Source organism: Schistocerca americana, chromosome 2 (assembly GCF_021461395.2).
Source record: "Schistocerca americana isolate TAMUIC-IGC-003095 chromosome 2, iqSchAmer2.1, whole genome shotgun sequence".
Classification (NCBI taxonomy): Eukaryota; Metazoa; Arthropoda; class Insecta; order Orthoptera; family Acrididae; genus Schistocerca; species Schistocerca americana.
Window position 1 is genome coordinate 294,337,369 of NC_060120.1, and position 20,291 is coordinate 294,357,659.

The window sequence follows — 20,291 nt, forward strand, 5'->3', positions numbered from 1 at the left end:
TACATACATTACGCACACTGGCAACCATTAAAATGTTAATATGGTCAGAGCTGTAAACAGACTCAGGGACTAGCTACATGCATTATGTCCACTGACTACTGCACCAAAATGTTTTAGTGGTCATTCCTTTTCATATTCAGATAAAGATTCTGTGCAGAGTCAGTAGTGATAGTATAAGGCATAACTATAGCTTGTTCAATACCAAAAAATTCATTATAAAATCATAAAAGCATTAAAGCTGAATCTCTTTGGAAATACAGTTTCTAGTAATTGATATGAAGTCTCATATGTGGCACAATAATAGAAACGAAATATAGTGAATAAATTAATAACAGTAAGTAATCTATATTATGTGAATAAACTTATATGCTCAGTGCTCAGTAAATGACTCAAAAAATATTTGGCCACAGATAACCACATAAGTGTGGGCATGTTTCTTGTAGTACAATTGTAAATATGAACTCCATGCCAGCACATGGTCGCAAACTTTTTCTACACGAATTTATTTTCTGTTGGTAAATTATTCACTGTACCATGAAGTACATGATTAGATCCAGAAATGTGTGAAATACTACATCATTTGATGATGTAAAGATTGGTCCAAAGACATTAGTGGTGACATATTTAAAACAAGTTACAGTTAATCATAGATTCTAGAGTTGATATATACATAGTAATTACATGTGACTGTCATTCCATACAAATAGAAAATTAGCATTGCTCGAAGATTTATTCACCTACACAGTAGGAATTACAGGTAAACAATCAACATATGAAGTTCAAGTAATCAAATTTCTGTGGTAGATATTTTAAAAAAAGACCATATATTCAATTCCACCTTATATACTATAAGAGACTTAAGTTCAAGTTAACATAGTCATTTCAGCTTTCATGAACATTTTCTGAAACATTTAACCACCGAGTATGGGGAAAGTGATAATTGCATGTAAACCCTTATAATTAAAGAACAATTTTTTTGAATTATAGTAATATTTATATAATGTTCATCGAATAGAAAATAGCAAGTAACATCTCTAAGTGAATATTATCAGATGTCAAATGTCAACTTGTTTGTATGTCGAGTCATAATGTATGGTCATATGTAGTTAATCACAACAGCAAAATAAAAACATATCTTAGAAAATAACTAATAATGACATACCTTATACTAAGATACCACACAGAAGAGATTTATCCTCAGACTGTTCAGTAGTATCAGAAAGAAATGGTTTATAAACCGAAAATGAAGCTAAAAGCTTTCCTTGAGATTCATAATTTCTTAATGACAAGAGAAAAAAGTCATACACTTAGAATCATTAACTTAACGTACCAGAATCGGTGCTGCATCACTACTGTAGTAGAACCTACATTTTCATTGATCGCCATAAGAGAAATCATGATGTAAAATTGTTTAAACAGAAAAACACTAAAGTACTAATGGAACTTATTTTACACACTTATTTATAACATGGATAAAAATGAAGCAGATCAGCTTCAATCAAGCTGCAAAGATACTACAAGCTGAAAAGAGAAAAGTAGTCAAACTGCATGACATATTTATATACAAGTTTTGGATCAATGTTTTTAATACAAATGGGTGTTTTTGAAATGTCTGGTTATCCATAACAGATCACTGCAACATTCCCATTGTTAGAATTTCACTCATTCACTACGTATGTTACACTCCCATCTGAAAGTATAGTTTAATTCATACAGACATATAATTTTCAGATTTTTTATTACTTCTGCAATAGAGAAAAATTCAACAATGATCGTGTCACACACAAAAAATAAAAATACATTAAATGTAAACAGTATTAAGTAGAGAAGCAAAACTGTTCACAGAGACTGTTTCCTTCCATAACGACAACATCAAAAAGCTAAAAAGGTCATCTCACATGTACATCATGCAATTCAGCAGCAGAGGAAAAAAAATTCTTTGTAAGCCCATTCCTGCTCATTACTCGAAACATATATCCACATATCCACACTCATTTCCAAATAATGAGAAGAAAACGTGTCTTCTGCAACCGCTAATGTTTCACCCAAGTAAACGTTTTGTGTTATCTTGAGTTTGCAAAGTATACAGCAGGTGTGACTGATATGTCAAACTGTAATTCGCGTTCTTTACACAATCGATAGCTTTTACACCTCACAATACATCTCGCCTGTAGTAACAAAACTTCAATAATACTGTCATCGGAAATCTTTTCATAACAAAATAAATCTCTCTTGAAATATCACTATGACTTTACCTTCGAACAAAGTGTGAACAAACACAACCTCAATGTATGTAGTACAGATGTGGGTTGCTTTGTTTAAAGAGTATACATTCCTTATTCCCTAAATAGCTCCAAAAAGACAAATGATTCCTCACTAAATCATATATATTGCCTCATGCGTCTTCCTGAGAACAACATATTTGATTGACCTTCAGCATATTCTCCTACGAATCTTCATCCACATCACATAAAATACCATAACTGCACCATAATAAATAATAGTTGCACCATAATAAACCATAGTAGCATCGTAAGCCTCACATGGCAGTCCATAAGCAAAATTCATCATATTCCATATCTATATCGCGCTGTATTTCCTAGCTTCATCATGTGTATGCATACAACTCTGAAATTATCACTCTTCAAGACGCTTCCTAAGTAGCAGAACAAGCATCAGCCAGAAATTTTCTTATTTCAATTACTGTCCATCAGATATGTCTTTCTCAATTCAGAACGACCCAAACACAATCTATTATCTAAAATAAAGTCAATAGTTATCTACACCGCTAAAATTTAGTACCTACTTCACAAAATGTGTACCTACATAAAATATCATTTCATTCACTTTCCTCAAAAATTACATCTGGTAAAGGTAGAGCAAGAATCCACAAGTCCCAAAACTTCATTACATTCGCAAACTCTCTTCCTGAAAAAGCAAATGATTATCTTAGAACCTAAAACCCAACTGTGCTCTGCTGTAGCAAGACCTCAAAAGAATGACTCCAAACTCAAGAAATGAGATAACACTATCATATTTCAATCAGATACTTCACTAGTAAACTCAAAATAATACCAGCCAAATACAAATTGTCCATAGAGGCCTTACTATTCTATATTGTCGTAATGTAAACACAGACGAAAAAAATTGTATACCTTCACTGTATTATCTCCTCGTAAGACAATGCTTAGCAAAATCAAAGTACTTTTCTTCAGACAACGCAAGTCTTAGATCATTCAAATTCCCTACGACGTAGTTTGATAGTAAAGGATACATTGACACACACACACACACACACACACACACACACACACACACACACACACACAGATTAGTTGATGACTATGAAACAGTTCTGAAAGCTACTGTGAGAAAATGCACTGCAACAGCTGAGGCAACTATGCTCGCCAGTGCATACGTTTACCAAAGAACGGTGTACTCCCTAGGCTGCTACTCTTTATATGTAAGTTTGATAAGATGATAAAATCCTCGTTATTTATGTTTCCGTATAGTTTCAAGTTCCACAGTATTTCCATGTGCGATTCGCGCACGCGAGAAGGACCTTCATACACAAAGAAAAACCTACTACTTAAAGACTTTCCGTTACGAGATAAACGATGCGATCTAAGCAACACTTTCTGGTTCACATGTAAGCTCTTGATGTTCACTCATGGGTTCTGTGGCTGCTTCTTTTTCTCTGTGGCTTTCTTGATGTTTTCCAATGTTAATTTGATTACTTCTCGATGTTGTGTAGGGAATCTATTTATTGTTTTATACGATCTGGTGGTGGTTTATTCTTAAACACAAGAAGTGGAGGTAAAGTTTTATAATCGTTCGGTAGTTCGTTAATGATATTTTGAAAATGCTACAACTGTAAATCCCAGCTTCTGTGTTGTCGATAGCAACATAATCAGCAGAGCTTACCTAAGTCTTTCATAATGCGTTCGGAAGGTTACAAGATGGCACAAAACGTGATATAAATATTGGTTTAATTTTTATACGTCTCAAAGTTTTTAGCCATATATTAGAATGAAATAGTGGGCCATAAACAGAAACTGCTTTGTTAGCATGCCCTATTTCTTTCAGAAAATTCTTTATGATATGCTATAGAAACATATTTTGCAGTTGCGTTCTGTAAAGGTGTGAATGACACAAATTTACAGGCAAGTTCAAGAGCCATGAAAACAAATGAATGAACGAGTTTAGATCCCATAACGGGACCGAAAATATCAACAGCAGCTTATTCTCTTACTTTCACGGGAATAATTGAAAATAGTGGTTTTCTATGTGCAAATGCAGGTAGTTTTACATTCTGGCACAGTTTGCATTTTGACAATACAGCACGAATTCACTTTTCCATATTGTTGAGGTAACATGTATCCCGTAATTTCTGAAAACCTTTCTTAACACCAATGTGTGCGTAATTCAGATGTGTGTATCAAATGAGTTTGATCATTACTGTCAAGTTCAAGTTCTTGCAAAAGAGCTTGGAAACCTTCCGAATCATCCTTACAATGTCCTGCCAAAGCTATGTGGCTTAATCTGATGGGTAATTTAGTCAAACAAAGGCGGATTAATTCCTATGGACTGTACAGATAAATTAAACCTGTTCATGTGTATCATGTTTTCAAAGTACCACAAAGGAGTTGAGAAATTCGATTCTTCATAATATTGCACCATGATAATGTTAGGTTTCAAGTGATATAGAATTGTTTCAGACCAATAAGCAGACAAAAATCCACTGTCGTTGCATCTATGGTACAGCTATCTGTATCACTGAGGCACACAAGCCTCTCCACCAATGGCATGGTGCACGGTTCATGGGGGGGAACATGTTTAATCGGAATTTCAAGTTGGCTGATGGAATGTGTGTTAAACACAATGATCATTATCACAGAGAAACTAATTTGTTGGAACAACAATTTATGATAGAAATCATCCTATAAAAATTCCAATTTATAATACATTTCAAAATTTATAAATAAATGTAACTGATGAAAACGATAATTAGATTGACCTTAATGGTGCCTAGGTAACAATTTTTTAAGAAATGAAATAATAACATTTTTCCCTATTAAATCGTAAAGCAAATCGAAAGTTATCAATTTTAGTCATTTCTTGTTAATGAGAAAAAAATTATTTAAATCTTCCTAGCAAGGAAACAAAAATCAATATTAATGTTGGTGATGGTTGGATTCATCCTAATTTTTCACAACATTCTAACTTTTGATGTTATTCACACAAATTGAACCATTTTTCTGCATATGGTGGTAAACCATACAATGAACTAATTGATAATTATGTTTTTAAATTGTTTGATGTTATCACAATTAAAAGAAGATAACAATACTTTATCTAGAATCAATCATTATGTTATTTCTTCTTCAACTCTTATTCCATTAACTTCTTCTCTTTCAAATGAGTTTAATGGGAAGGACAGGATCTTAACAATGGAAAAATTAAAATTAAACAAGATGAATTTACTTATCCTTTAGAATTATTTCATGGGGTTTTTATTTGTTAGAAAACTATTATGTTTGAATGTGATTTAACAGTAAGTTTTACTTGGAGTTCGAGAAATGATCAAGAAGATTCAAGTCTTCTTTGGCCAACCGAAAATGATAAATCTACACTATGAAAAGATGGTAAAATTGTTATTGAAAGTATGGAAATACATTTTCCTGTTATTAAATATGAACCAAAATATGCACTTGAATTAGAAATGAACATACTAAAAATCTTAATATTTCAATTTTTTTCTTCAACACCAAACAATTGAATTTCCTAGGTTACAGGAAAAAACATTTTAAACTAGATATTACTGTATTGTTGTTGCGGTCTTCAGGCCAGAGACTTGTTTGATGCAACTCTCCATGCTACTCTATCCTGTGCAAGATTCTTCATCTCCAAGTAAATACTGCAACCTACATCATCCTGAATCTGCTTAGTGTATTTATCACTTGGTCTCCCTCGACGAATTTTACACTCCACACTTCCCTCCAATACAAAATTTGTGATCCCTTGACACCTGACATTGCGTCCCACCAACTGATCCTTTCTTTAGGTCAGGATGTGCCACAAACTCCTCTTCTCCCCAATTTTATCCAGCACTTCCTCATTAGTTACATGATCTACCCATCTAATATTTATCATTCTTCCAGCTAGGACCATGGTTCATAGGGGGGGGGAGGTAGATATTACTAATTATTATGATTCTACAGAATTTGGCATGCATTTCTTTATCTTCGTTGTTTTCCAAACAAACTGAAAAAATAATCAGTTATCTGATTCTTCTTTATTCGATCATGTTAAATTACAAGTTATCTACTTTAAAAATGGAAGGATGGAGTTTTTCCACATAAGTGATGGAATCTTCATCCACCAAATAACTTTTGATACTTTTAGAGATTTTAAAAGAGTAACACAATTACATAATCATTATATGTGAATTCATACAGTTTTATTCAGAATTATGGTATTTATGTAATTAACATGACTAGAAGAATAAATGTTTCAACAACTCAAAAAGAACAATGAAATTACGAGCATTCTTTAATGAAAATATTCCAAATATCTTATTACATATGTTAAATGGAATTTAACTTACAATTCACAACAAGGAATGCTAACTGAAAATTTCTAATTGAATAAATGAATGAAAAATTAGAAAAAAATTAAAGAACTTAAAACTTCTCGGTCCCATTTCCTTTTGAAATATTTCCAGGGAAACAAGGGTAAGGTAAAAATTGAAAACTGTAGTTTTTCTAAACTAAAAAAACAATTAATTTTTTATTCTTATATTTTTTCTATATATAAAAAAATGTCCATGAATGGTAGCATTGAAAATCTATTAAGTGAACTTAACACATATAGTATGGTTGCTCAGAAGTGTTCACTAAATTTTGAGAACTGAAAAAAACATAAATCCTGTGTTATTTCAAATCCTAAAGTTTTATCAACTAAATTTGGTAATAAAGTTTTATTACTTTTAGATGATAAATATAAAATTACTCTTCCAGATCGATATACTACAACCTTTACAAAAGCTGATAAATTAGACAGAATTGTAGGATTACAATTTATTTATGATGGTAAAAAAAATGAAAAACGTCCAATTCATGTTATTGAATCTGAATAAATTTAAAAATTTTTGTATGTTCTTTTAAGGAAATTAAACTTTCCTTCACTATAGTTTGCTAAGTCCATAAATAGGTCAGGTTTGATTGCCATTTTGTTTTCGTTGTATTTATGTAGAATTTGGTTGGGGAAAACTGCAAAATTGAATTCTCCGTTTGCAAACCTGTAAATTTTACTCGAAAATGCTCTTTGCGCCAGAACTCTCAGCAACAGATTACCTCTGCGTCTTCTGATTATCCAGGACACAAGCCATAGTAACATCTTGTTCCACCGTATCAGAATGAGGAAGGGGTGGTACAGCACTACAACACTCTAGAGGCAGAATATCAGGCGACGTCTTCGTTAATTCATCGGAACCCTCTGGAACAAACGCCTCTACGGATGGAGGAGACGACGCAGATGCACCACGTGTTTCAACATCAGCAGAAACAGGCCTGTAAAGACGAGATCGTCAGAATTCAAAGCACCACTACGGGAAGAAGCACCCTCCGCCGCCACCTTCTCGGAGAGACGAGACTGAGCAGCGATGAGTTCGCCGACCTTCAAGTTTTTCTACCTGTGACGGCGCCCTGAGAGCAGCAGGGGCCGCATCTGAACGTGCCAACAACGGCGGAAAGTCGCGTGGAGTGTGTGTGTGTGTGTGTGTGTGTGTGTGTGTGTGGAGAGCGGGGGGAATGTCTCCCCAGCGTCCTCTAAAGCTGGAGAAGTACTGACAGCGGAATGGGGAGACACGAATGTCAACGGATAACGTGTTTCATAGGGCGACCTTAAGACAATTGAATATGATATGGCCACTTTCAGCATTACAAAGAAGTCAGGTTCCAGCTTTCACTGCATGCATAACATAAATCCGGCAACCACAAACATTCGGGTGTGAAGGAACATTCTTCTGAACACACATAGCTACGCTTGTGATATCTGTGAGATTGCAAGCGATGCTACACAGACCACAGTTCCCGCCAGATGTGCGGAACGACTCTAGAGAGAAGAAACCACGCCTTAAGAAATGAATCGTCCACATCGGGTGGTATACTGCCAACTCTGACCGGAATATACTCGACCGTCTCATATTCAAAAAGGACTGGGCTATTGGAGCCATCACGGAGAGTAAAGATCACCTGAGAACCAAGCCTAGTGAGAAGCCACTCTCGTTGCAAGGAGTCATGGAACTTTGCAAAAACATGCATACGAACCAGCGTAAAAATGAGCAGTATCTACCTGATCAGATATAACACGAATCATATCAGCCAACCAATCGTGCATTTCTAAAGAGCCTGGCTGAACATGACTCGTACTCCCGCCAAAACTGAACCGAATGGCACCTCGACGAGGAATGTTCGAGGGAGAGCCGACAGACATCGTGGCACGGGCAGGGAACAAACCAACGAGTGCCGCCAGGCAGTACGATGCCACGCCCTCCGATACACACACACACACACACACAAGCACACACTCAAGACTGAGTGAAAACAGGTTCGACACACGTGGCGCTATGGTGCAGCTGGAAGAAAGACAACCTGCTCGCTCGGCGTGTGAGCTGGAACCACTCAAACCGTATCGGAACTCCGGGAACACTTTCCACCCAGCCCATATTCCTACTCGGTACACAGTGCAATGTATGTTCTCCGTCTACTATCCCTGATTGCCCTGAGCTACTTATTTTAGAGCTGCAAGAGTTCATACAAGTGAATGCATCTGCACATAAGATAATATTTCGCTGTAGAGGTGTAGGTACATATTTATACTGGTGGTGTGTGCCATTTCGAACTTGTCTGGAAGAACTGAGGCAACACATATAAACGTACCATAAAATCTCCTTGTGACTCTGTGTTAATGTTTCATCATGTGACCGGGCAGAAAAAGTAGGGCAAGAACTTTACTATTATTTTCACCGGAGATTCAGTTTTAGTAAACACTCACAGTGAATTAAAGTACGTAGACAGAGGCTGTCGTGTATAAATACGCGTGTGATTTGCCGGAGTTAGCATAGTCTTGTGGGAACACAGTCCTTCGAGAGGAAAACTCAATGAATCTACACCGAGGACTCTGCAGCCGGAGACCGTTCACGTCTCCTCCTCTCCAGGTTCCTCTCGGCCGCCGAGCACAGCTCCTGGTCTGGCCTGATGACGTCCGGTCTCCACCACGACAGCACGCTGTTCTTGAGCGCAGGGAGTGTTGTTCCGTTGCAAATGAAGAAAACGAACAGCAGTGGTCCCTGCACCATCGTAGCTAAATGCACGTAGTACACAAACTGTGCAATGCCTTGTGCTTGGTGGAACCCAATTCTAATAATGACACCTACCCCACTTAAGAAGACAGTTTTAACTGACATAAAAACAATTTCTTTCTTTGAGCCGAATTTATTGTTACTGTAAATCCTGAGCTGAGTCATGGATTTCGTAGTACGTAGGTACATACAGCCCACTAGTCCAAGACAAACCAAGTTGAAAGCTACTGAGGCTGAAATTCCCACCATCAATACTATTCGACTATGGAACAAATAATATATGCTCGTTTTTTCCAAAATAGCACATGCTGCACATACTGCACTCCACGGTATTAGAGCACACAGCACCTGACGACGGAGTACTTTTCTTGCTTCAGCAGGTAGTAGGTCGTTAGGGAGCCTCAGATGACGAATGCATGCGTACATTTGGTAGCAGAATGAGTTTAGCCAAATGCAGCTGAGAAGTGTGAGGGCGCTATCTATCAACACCACAGTACTCAAGTTGAGGACACCTGCCATTCGATACGCGATCTCAGAACACAGTATCTGGATTATACCAGTGATCTGAAAGCACAAGAATATCTTTCCAGGCAAATTACGTAAAGGGGGAAGGTACATATATATTCCAGCAGTTGAAAAGCGAAAAAGAATATTTACCGCTATAAATGAAATTTCTAAAGGTTTTAAGCTGTCGATTCTAAAATCCTTGTATTTAAAAGTGGCGCTATTTAAACTGTCTTTATATCTCAGTGTTTTTTCTGTTGCCTTTCCAAACCATTTGTCGGTCTCTACTGTCCACTTCGCTTTGGATATAGCTGAGTGTGATCCATTTTTGTAAAGATTGACAATACATATGTTGGGCGGCTGAAGGAATGAAAAATCGCGACACTTTAGCAACATAATAGCTCTGGAAACGGAACAGATTGCATCTGTATCGTTCGACTGTAGACACGATAGGTCAGCAGGACTATCGAAGTAGCAGCGAGCATCGTGTACGGACTGTATCATACTAAAGAGGACGTCCTGACAAATGCCGCGCGAGTTGGCAACCATCCAGGCCAGTAGACAGAGCTTGACGTTTGCCCTCTGCGTGTAGGCCAAGTAGCTGGTGACGGGTAAGTAGGGCGACCTCTGCACCATGTCATTCCACAGCTGCACGCGACACCGCTCGCGCTGCTCGATGGCCTCTGGAGGCAGGTCTTCCAGTGGACACGTGGGGTGGTCCATGGTGTTGGCCAGCAGTTGCATGCAGCCAGTATCCACGTAGAGCGTAGCGTTGCTTCTGTCCTCCAGCTGCCACTCCTCATCTGCAAAACAGAGACAAGTTGCAGGTCAAATGGAAAATCCCCGACCCAGCTGGGAATCAATAGAACCAGGGCCCCGTCACTCTCACCATTCAGCTATTTTTTTTTCTTGTATTTGGTCGTAGCGGACGTCACGTCACATGACATCCGTTAAAGTTCTTTGTTCATCCTTTCACTCAGGTTTTTATTACAGAAACCAGCCGGCTCTCTGACCGAACACGCTAAGCCATCAGGGTGGACAAGTAGCAGGTCGTGTTCAACCATTACAGATAGCTGAATTTAAAGTCTCGTCTGGACGATAAGATTGGTCCCTGTTCAATTACATCGTCGACGATTGATGGTACATTAGGTCACAACCAACAAATATGCTATTTTTATTACTCGGAATGGTGTAAGACGGAATGTCAACATAAATTTTAATATTTAGAAATACAGGTATCAGAGATTCATTGAATGAACGTTACGTAAGACAACTCTGTCTGCAGGGTGTCCGAGAAGATCCCATCTCAGTCTTCACTTTGTGCAATCGAGGGAATGTATGACATTTAGTGATATCCCTGCTCTGAAGGTGGCATAAACGCTGTTTTGTTTCAGTACTTCATTGTTTGAGATTAGAATCCGCGGCGGAACTGTTACACTGCGAAGTAGCGATAGGGTGTGTCTGTGAGTGCAGCACAGTCCACAGACAGGGCGAACAATAGCAGAGAAAACGAGAGCATTTCCCGTGGTCCACCAGGTGGAGCAGTCCTGTTGACTGAGAGAAATATGCTGCTTTTTCAGTAAGTACCTAAGGCAGCACGTGTACGGGACGTAATAGAATCGACAGGATGGGTGCGTCACCATCTCCTTAGCAACTGAGCAATTGTCAATGAAATCCGTTTCTAAAAGAACGGGCGAACTTTGGTCACTTTGGTTGAAATGTGAGAGACCATTAGGAAAATTTAGAATGAAAGGGCTAGACCGTTGGTTATGAGTGAATTGTCAGAGAACCACACGCAAGAGCGATTTGCACTCTGTCGTGCTTTGTTGCCACAGTGTCTACCATGTCTCGCTGAAGACTGTCATCCATGTATATTCTAACGAGGGGGCCCTTACCGGATTTTCTGTTCTTTTTTTTTTTTTTTTTTTTCCATCAGTCTACTGACTGGTTTGATGCGGCCCGCCACGAATTCCTTTCCTGTGCTAACCTCTTCATCTCAGAGTAGCACTTGCAACCTACGTCCTCAACTATTTGCTTAACGAATTCCAATCTCTGTCTTCCTCTACAGTTTTTACCCTCTACAGCTCCCTCTAGTACCATGGAAGTCATTCTCTCATGTCTTAGCAGATGTCCTATCATCCTGTCACTTCTCCTTATCAGTGTTTTCCACATTTTCCTTTCCTCTCCGATTCTGCGTAGAACCTCCTCATTCCTTACCTTATCAGTCCACCTAATTTTCAACATTCGTCTATAGCACCACATCTCAAATGCTTCGATTCTCTTCTGTTCCGGTTTTCCCACAGTCCATGTTTCACTACCATACAATGCTGTACTCTGGACGTACATCCTCAGAAATTTCTTCCTCAAATTAAGGCCTGTATTTAATATTAGTAGACTTCTCTTGGCCAGAAATGCCTTTTTTGCCATAGCGAGTCTGCTTTTGATGTCCTCCTTGCTCTGTCCGTCATTGGTTATTTTACTTCCTAGACAGCAGAATTCCTTAACTTCATTGACTTCGTGACCATCAATCCTAATGTTAAGTTTCTCGCTGCTCTCATTTCTACTACTTCTCATTACCTTCGTCTTTCTCCGATTTACTCTCAAACCATACAGTGTACCCATTAGACTGTTCATTCCGTTCATCAGATCATTTAATTCTTCTTCACTTTCACTCAGGGTAGCAATATCATCAGTGATTCGTATCATTGATATCCTTTCACCTTGTATTATAATTCCACTCCTGAACCTTTCTTTTATTTCCATCATTGCTTCCTCGATGTACAGATTGAAGAGTAGGGGCGAAAGGCTGCAGCCTTGTCTTACACGCTTCTTAATACGAGCACTTCGTTCTCGATCGTCCACTCTTATTATTCCCTCTTGGTTGTTGTGCATATTGTATGTGACCCGTCTCTCCCTATAGCTTACCCCTACTTTTTTCAGAATCTCGAACAGCTTGCACCATTTTATATTGTCGAACGCTTTTTCCAGGTCGACAAATCCTATGAAAGTGTCCTGATTTTTCTTCAGCCTTGCTTCCATTATTAGCCGCAACGTCAGAATTGCCTCTCTCGTCCCTTTACTTTTCCTAAAGCCAAACTGATCGACACCTAGCGCATTCTCAATTTTCTTTTCCATTCTTCTGTATATTTATATTCTACACACCAACGTGAATAGTCGTTTTGTTGCCACTTCCCCCAATGATTTTAGAAATTCTGATGGAATGTTATCTATCCCTTCTGCCTTATTTGACCGTAAGTCCTCCAAAGCTCTTTTAAATTCCGATTCTAATACTGGATCCCCTATCTCTTCTAAATCGACTCTTCTTTCTTCTTTCATCACATCAGACAAATCTTCACCCTCATAGAGGCTTTCAATGTATTCTTTCCACCTATCTGCTGTCTCCTCTGCATTTAACAGTGGAATTCCCGTTGCACTCTTAATGTTACCACCGTTGCTTTTAATGTCACCAAAGGTTGTTTTGACTTTCCTGTATGCTGAGTCTGTCCTTCCGACAATCATATCTTTTTCGATGTCTTCACATTTTTCCTGCAGCCATTTCGTCTTAGCTTCCCTGCACTTCCTATTTATTTTATTCCTCAGCGACTTGTATTTCTGTATTCCTGATTTTCCCGGAACATGTTTGTACCTCCTCCTTTCATCAATCAACTGAAGTATTTCTTCTGTTACCCATGGTTTCTTCGCAGCTACCTTCTTTGTACCTACGTTTTCCTTCCCAACTTTTGTGACGGCCCTTTTTAGAGATGTCCCTTCCTCTTCAACTGTACTGCCTACTGCGCTATTCCTTATTGCTGTATCTATAGCGTTACAGAACTTCAAACGTATCTCGTCATTCCTTAGTACTTCCGTATCCCACTTCTTTGCGTATTGATTCTTCCTGACTAATGTCTTGAACTTCAGCCTAGTCTTCATCACTACTATATTGTTATTTTTGAATGCATTATGGGAACAGCAGTGATCAATGTCTTATAAATAATTACTATTAAAAACAGTCTTGACCACAATTTATTTAATAAGGTGACCGGTTTCGACCACTACTGTGGTCATCTTCAGACCATTGAGTAGGAACCTCTTTGTTGGATTCTCCAACAAAGAGGTTCCTACTCAATGGTCTGAAGATGACCACAGTAGTGGTCGAAACCGGTCACCTTATTAAATAAATTGTGGTCAAGACTGTTTTTAATAGTAATTACTACTATATTGTGATCTGAGTCTATATCTGCTCCTGGGCACCCCTTACAATCCAGTATCTGATTTCGGAATCTCTGTCTGACCATGATGTAATCTAATTGAAATCTTCCCGTATCTCCCAGCCTTTTCTAAGTATACCTCCTCCTCTTGTGATTCTTGAACAGGGTATTCGCTATTACTAGCTGAAACTTGTTACAGAACTCAATTAGTCTCTCTCCTCTTTCATTCCTTGTCCCAAGCCCATATTCTCCTGTAACCCTTTCTTCTACTCCTTCCCCTACAACTGCGTTCCAGTCGCCCATGACTATTAGATTTTCGTCCCCCTTTACATACTGCATTACCCTTTCAATATCCTCATACACTTTCTCTATCTGTTCATCTTCAGCTTGCGACGTCGGCATGTATACCTGAACTATCGTTGTCGGTGTTGGTCTGCTGTCGATTCTGATTAGAACAACCCGGTCACTGATATGTTCACAGTCACACACCCTCTGCCCTAACTTCCTATTCATAACGAATCCTACACCTGTTATACCATTTTCTGCTGCTGTTGATATTACCTGATACTCATCTGACCAGAAATACTTATATTCCATCCACTTCGCTTCACTGACTCCTACTATATTTCCCTTTTCAGATTTTCTGGTTTCCCTACCACGTTCAAGCTTCTGCATTCCACGCCCCGACTCGTAGAACGTTATCCTTTCGTAGATTATTCAATCTTTTTCTCATGGTAACTTCCCCCTTGGCAGTCCCCTTCCGGAGATCCGAATGGGGGACTATTCCGGAATCTTTTGCCAATGGAGAGATCTTCATGACACTTCTTCAGTTACAGGCCACATGTCCTGTGGATACACGTTACGTGTCTTTAATGCAGTGATTTCCATTGCCTTCTGCATCCATGTCGTTGATCATTGCTGATTCTTCCGCCGTTAGGGGCAATTTCCCACCCCTAGGACAAGAGAGTGCCCTGAACCTCTATCCGCTCCTCCGCCCTATTTGACAAGGCCGTTGGCAGAACGAGGCTGACTTATTATGCCGGAAGTCTTCGGCCGCCAATGCTGATTATTTATCAAACTTTAGACAGTGGCGGGGATCGAACCCCGGACCGAAGACGTTTTGAGTCTGAATCAAAGACGCTACCCCTAGACCACGGGGATTACTGTAGAGATTTAGATATTATTTTTCACTAATAGATAATCACGAGGACGGGCAGTCGATTCTTCACTTTATCCGCGCAAAGCCGAGGCGACTCAGTAGTTTTCTGATAAATGTTTGAAATGCGCAGTTCACACAGGAGGAGTATTGTTTTCTGGTCAATGTAAACACGCCAATACGTGCAAGAGTTGGAAAGGAACCCACCTCATGTTATATGGGCCGTGATGTCATCGCGATAGCTGCTTCAACCACTTTCTTTTCACGGGTGGATGAAAGGAAACTTCTATTTGACTGCATAGCGAACGTGGTCAGTATCTCATCTCGAAGACTAGGTAGTCACAGATCCCATTTGGATGGAATTCCAGCACACTTTACTGTACAGGTGTGTGAGTTCCTTAATGTACGGTGTCGTCCTGGAGTGTGCGTGGTTCTGTAACATCTCCAACCCCATTAAAACGACCACCTCGTCATGAAGCACAGAGAAGACCCATGTGGCTCAACGTTACACGACTATTGAAAAATTGTACAAAAATGTTGAGGAAGCCTTTCTAAGCGTATCTACAGGGACAGTGTGCTAGATGTCTAGGGGAATATGGAGAAACATACATCTCTGTACAAGGAACGGTGGTCTACATGCTGAGCCACTGGATACATACACAGACGGAAAAAATTGCAACACCAAAAAGGAGTTGAGTGATACAAATGAAAGTTGGTAGGTGTGTTTCTACATCTAATAGATGAGGACTGTACACATTTCGCGCCAGTCGCGTAAGAGACGCGCTAGTAACACCACTAAGAGTATGCAAATCAGGTTCAAACGAGGTCGTCTAATAGAGATACGAGAAACAGAATGTTGCTTCTATGTATTGTAGGAAGACTGGGTACGAAAGTAGGCTCTGTACATGACTGCTAGCGGCGGTTGTCACGAGAATGAACTATCACAAGCAGATCGGACAACGGACGGCCATTTAATACTACCAAGGGGGAAGGCAATCGTGTTCAGAGAAAGACTCTGGTGCACCGTACGCCATCTGCAGTAGCAATTTGAGCAGCAGTTGGCGCAACAGTGATACAACTACACTACTGGCCATTAAAATTGCTACACCACGAAGATGACGTGCTAAAGACACGAAATTTAACCGACAGGAAGAAGATGCTGTAATATGCAAAGGATTAGCTTTTCAGAGCATTCACACAAGGTTGGCGCCGGTGGCGACACCTACAACGTGCTGACATGAGGGAAGTTTCCAACCGATTTCTCATACACAAATAGCAGTTGAACGGTGTTGCCTGGTGAAACGTTGTTGTGATGCCTCGTGTAAGGAGGAGAAATGCGTACCATCACGTTTCCGACTTTGATAAAGGTCGGATTGTAGCCTATCGCGATTGCGGTTTATCGTATCGCGACATTGCTGCTCGCGTTGGTCGAGATCCAATGACTGTTAGCAGAATACGGAATCGGTGAGTTCCGGAGGGTAATACGGAAAACCGTGCTGGATCCCAACGGCCTCGTATCACTAACAGTCAAGATGGCAGGCGTCTTATCAGCATAGCTGTAACGGATCGTGCAGCCACGTCTCGATCCCTGAGTCAACAAATGGGGACGTTTGCAAGACAACAACCATCTGCACGAACAGTTCGACGACGTTTGCAGCAGCATGGACCATCAGCTCGGACACCATGGCTGCGGTTACCATTGACACTTCATCACAGACAGAAGCGTCTGCGATGGTGTACTCAGCGACGAACCTGAGTGCAGGAATGGCAAAACGTCATTTTTTCGGATGAATCCAGGTTCTGTTTACAGCATCATGATGGTCGCATCCGTGTTTGGCGAAATCGCGGTGAGCGCACATTCGAAGCGTGTATTCGTCATCGCCATACTGGCGTACCACTCGGCGTGAAGGTATGGGGTGCCATTGGTTACACGTCTCGGTCACCTCTTGTTCGCATTGACGGCACTTTGAACAGTGGACGTTACATTTCAGATGTGTTACGACCTGTGGCTCTATCATTCATTCGATCCCTGCGAAACCCTACATTTCAACAGGATAATGCACGACCGCATGTTGCAGGTCCTGTACGGGCCTTTCTGGATACAGAAAATGTTCGACTGCTACCCTGGCCAGCACATTCTCCAGATCTCTCACCAATTGAAAACATCTGGTCAACTGTGGCCGAGCGACTGGCTCGTCACAATACGCCAGTCACTACTCTTGATGATCTGTGGTATCGTGTTGAAGTTTCATTGGCGGCTGTACCTTTACACGCCATCCAAGCTCTGTTTGACTCAATGCCCAGGCGTATCAAGGCCGTTATTACGGCCAGAGGTGGTTGTTCTGAGTACTGATTTCTCAGGATCTATGCACCCAAATTGCGTGAAAATGTAATCACACGTGAGTTCTAGTATAATATATTTGTCCAATGAATACCCGTTTATCATCTGCATTTCTTCTTGGTGTAGCAATTTTAATAGCCAGTAGTGTAACTGGTACAAATCGCTTACCTCAGGAACGGCACCGAACCATATGCCATGTAGCGCGCATTCTAGTGAACTCCAACCACCGCCATTTACGACTTCAGTGGTGTCAAGCGAGAGTTCATTGGAGGGCGGGGTGAAAGCGATTCTGCATAGTTACGAGTGATGGCTGTGTGGTGGTTAGAAGAAGGTCAGTTAAGAGCCTACAGTCAACCTGTCAGCGTTGTAGACTTACTGGACCTCCACCTGCAGGTATGGTCTCGGGTGAGATTTCGTCTGAGAGCAGGAGCACTCTCGTGGTTATCTCGTACAGTCCGACTTCAAATCTATACGTCAAGCTGTTTATTCAATTTGTAGTGCTGCCATTCGGAAACAACATTGGGCGGATGTTTCCCAATAGGATAACCACTGTTGAAACCCAACAAGCGCTACAGAGTGTCGACATGTTCCCTTGGCCTGCTCAGTCACCAGATCTGTCTCCAGTCCAAATATGTGAGGCATCGTCAGAGGACAACTCAAGCATCATCCACAATCAGCATTAACCGTCGGTGTATTGACCGACCAAGTGCGACAGGCATTTCACAAACCGACGTCCGACACCTGTACAATACAGTACATGCACGTTTGCATTCTTGCGTTCAACATTTTGGTTATTAATGTACAAGCATTTCACATCTGCAATGGCTTATCTCGCGCTTACATTCCCTGCGATCTTGCGATTTTAATGTCCTAAATATGATCCTTAGATAATTGTGTGCCTGATAGTTCATTGCGTTACATTAATTGCATCATTAATTATATTTTGGTGTTGTCATTTTATTCCGTCAGTGTATTTTTTATATTTATGTACTCCAATAAACAGCATCTTCTTTTGACGTGTGGCTTCTTACTTCTGTTCCCCACATAGGCAAACATTTCCCCTTTCTATTTTTGTGCTTTCACGCTAGAAAACAAGACGCTAAAGGCGCGCCGGTTATAGACATCTGGATTTGTCGAAGCACAATGATGAGCTGAAGCACAATGATGAGTATTGCTCATCAGAGTGGGATCCGTACTAGGTCGGGTTGACAGAGGATATAGAGAAGATCCAAAGAAGAGCGGCGCGTTTCTCACAGGGTTATTTGGTAAGCGTGATAGCGTTACGGAGATGTTTAGCAAACTCAGGTAGCAGACTGTGCAAGAGAGGCGCTATGCATCGCGGTGTAGCTTGCTCGCCAGGTTTCGAGAGGGTGCGTTTCTGGATGAGGTATCGAATATATTGCTTCCACCTACTTATACCTCTCGAGGAGATTACGAATGTAAAATTAGAGAGATTCGAGCACTCACGGAGGCTTTCCGGCAGTCGTTCTTCCCGTGAACCATATGCCACTGGAACAGGAAAGGGAGGTAATCACAGTGGCACGTAAAGTGCCCTCCGCCAACACCGTTGGGTGCCTTGCGGAGTATAAATGTAGATGTAGATGAACATTTTTACACCCAAGCTTCTGGGAGAGGTGTTTCATTGTACTCGATTGAAGGAGCCGGATTTTTCCTACCGTGGTGCGACTACAGAGGCGTCTGTTTAATCCCGGACGGGGCACGGCGCGCCAAACCTCACATGTGCAACGTGCGAGCTAAAATCCCAAAGTTGTTCGGGTTCACATGTGGTTCCTCTTCGTCAAAATGTCTTGGCTCAAACTCGTCTAGGGGTTGAACCGCACGTGTCGCATTATCCGCCCTAAATTAGACACTTGTGACCCTTTGGTTAATTTGCCTGGATGACGGCAAGTCTGCGATATTGTGTGAAAGATACGAAGATAATGTAACATATAAAGACAGTAACAATCATATCACGAGGTAAATTAACAACCCATAAATGATGTAGGTTACACAGTTGCGATTTAGTTAGAATAATGTTTATTCAGGAAGCAAACTAATAGTCAAAGTGGTCGTATTTAGAGTTACTGTTACAAGCGAGAGCATATCCAGTTGGCACAGTTGGATCACTCCACGTGGTTAACTACGCCAAAAGTTAGAGTTCACACCAGGCGCGCGGCTGCTCACCGCTCAGAGACTAAATCCCGCGATACCACAGAACGCAAAATTTTCTAAGTCGTTTCACTTCCTAGCTACCTAAAAACCGATTGTCCGCTTTCGCTTCTCAATCCGAACTGTACCCTTTGGTGTCTAGACCAGAACTGTCCCTCTACCCGTCTCCGGCAGCGTCCCCCGCGTGCCGATCATCGTAGCTCAACTGACTAGTGCAGTTCCGTTCCCTGACGCCGTCCATCTGATTGGCTACAGCTAATTCTACATTATTTTACATTTAACATATTTACCTAACCAAAGCTTGATCACATTCACGCTCTAAATGAAGTAAGAATAATATATATTACGTAATAAACATTGAATTCTTTTACATAAAACCGACGCAATTTACTTCTTATCTTTCAATGTCACGGCCTGTAACCTTGTACCAATGTGCTTCCTGATAAGCAAATAAAGAACAGAAGTAACTATTATGCACTAAACTTAACAACAAATATTCTGTTACCTAATGATTCGATAAGGTATCATGCTGTCATCGTTCAGTGCGTT

The 20,291-nt window shown here is 40.4% G+C and overlaps 1 protein-coding gene across 1 annotated transcript in view; it reads right to left on the reverse strand.

Annotated features, from left to right (window-relative positions):
• Positions 1–6,933: 6,933 nt before the first annotated feature.
• LOC124595363 overlaps positions 6,934–20,291 on the reverse strand; it is a 186,018-nt gene continuing 172,660 nt past the window's right edge. Inside the window, exon 6 of the mRNA XM_047134082.1 lies at positions 6,934–10,671. Coding sequence (XP_046990038.1) covers positions 9,170–10,671 — 1,502 coding nt within the window. The 3' untranslated portion in view covers positions 6,934–9,169. The remainder of the gene's footprint in view (positions 10,672–20,291) is intronic.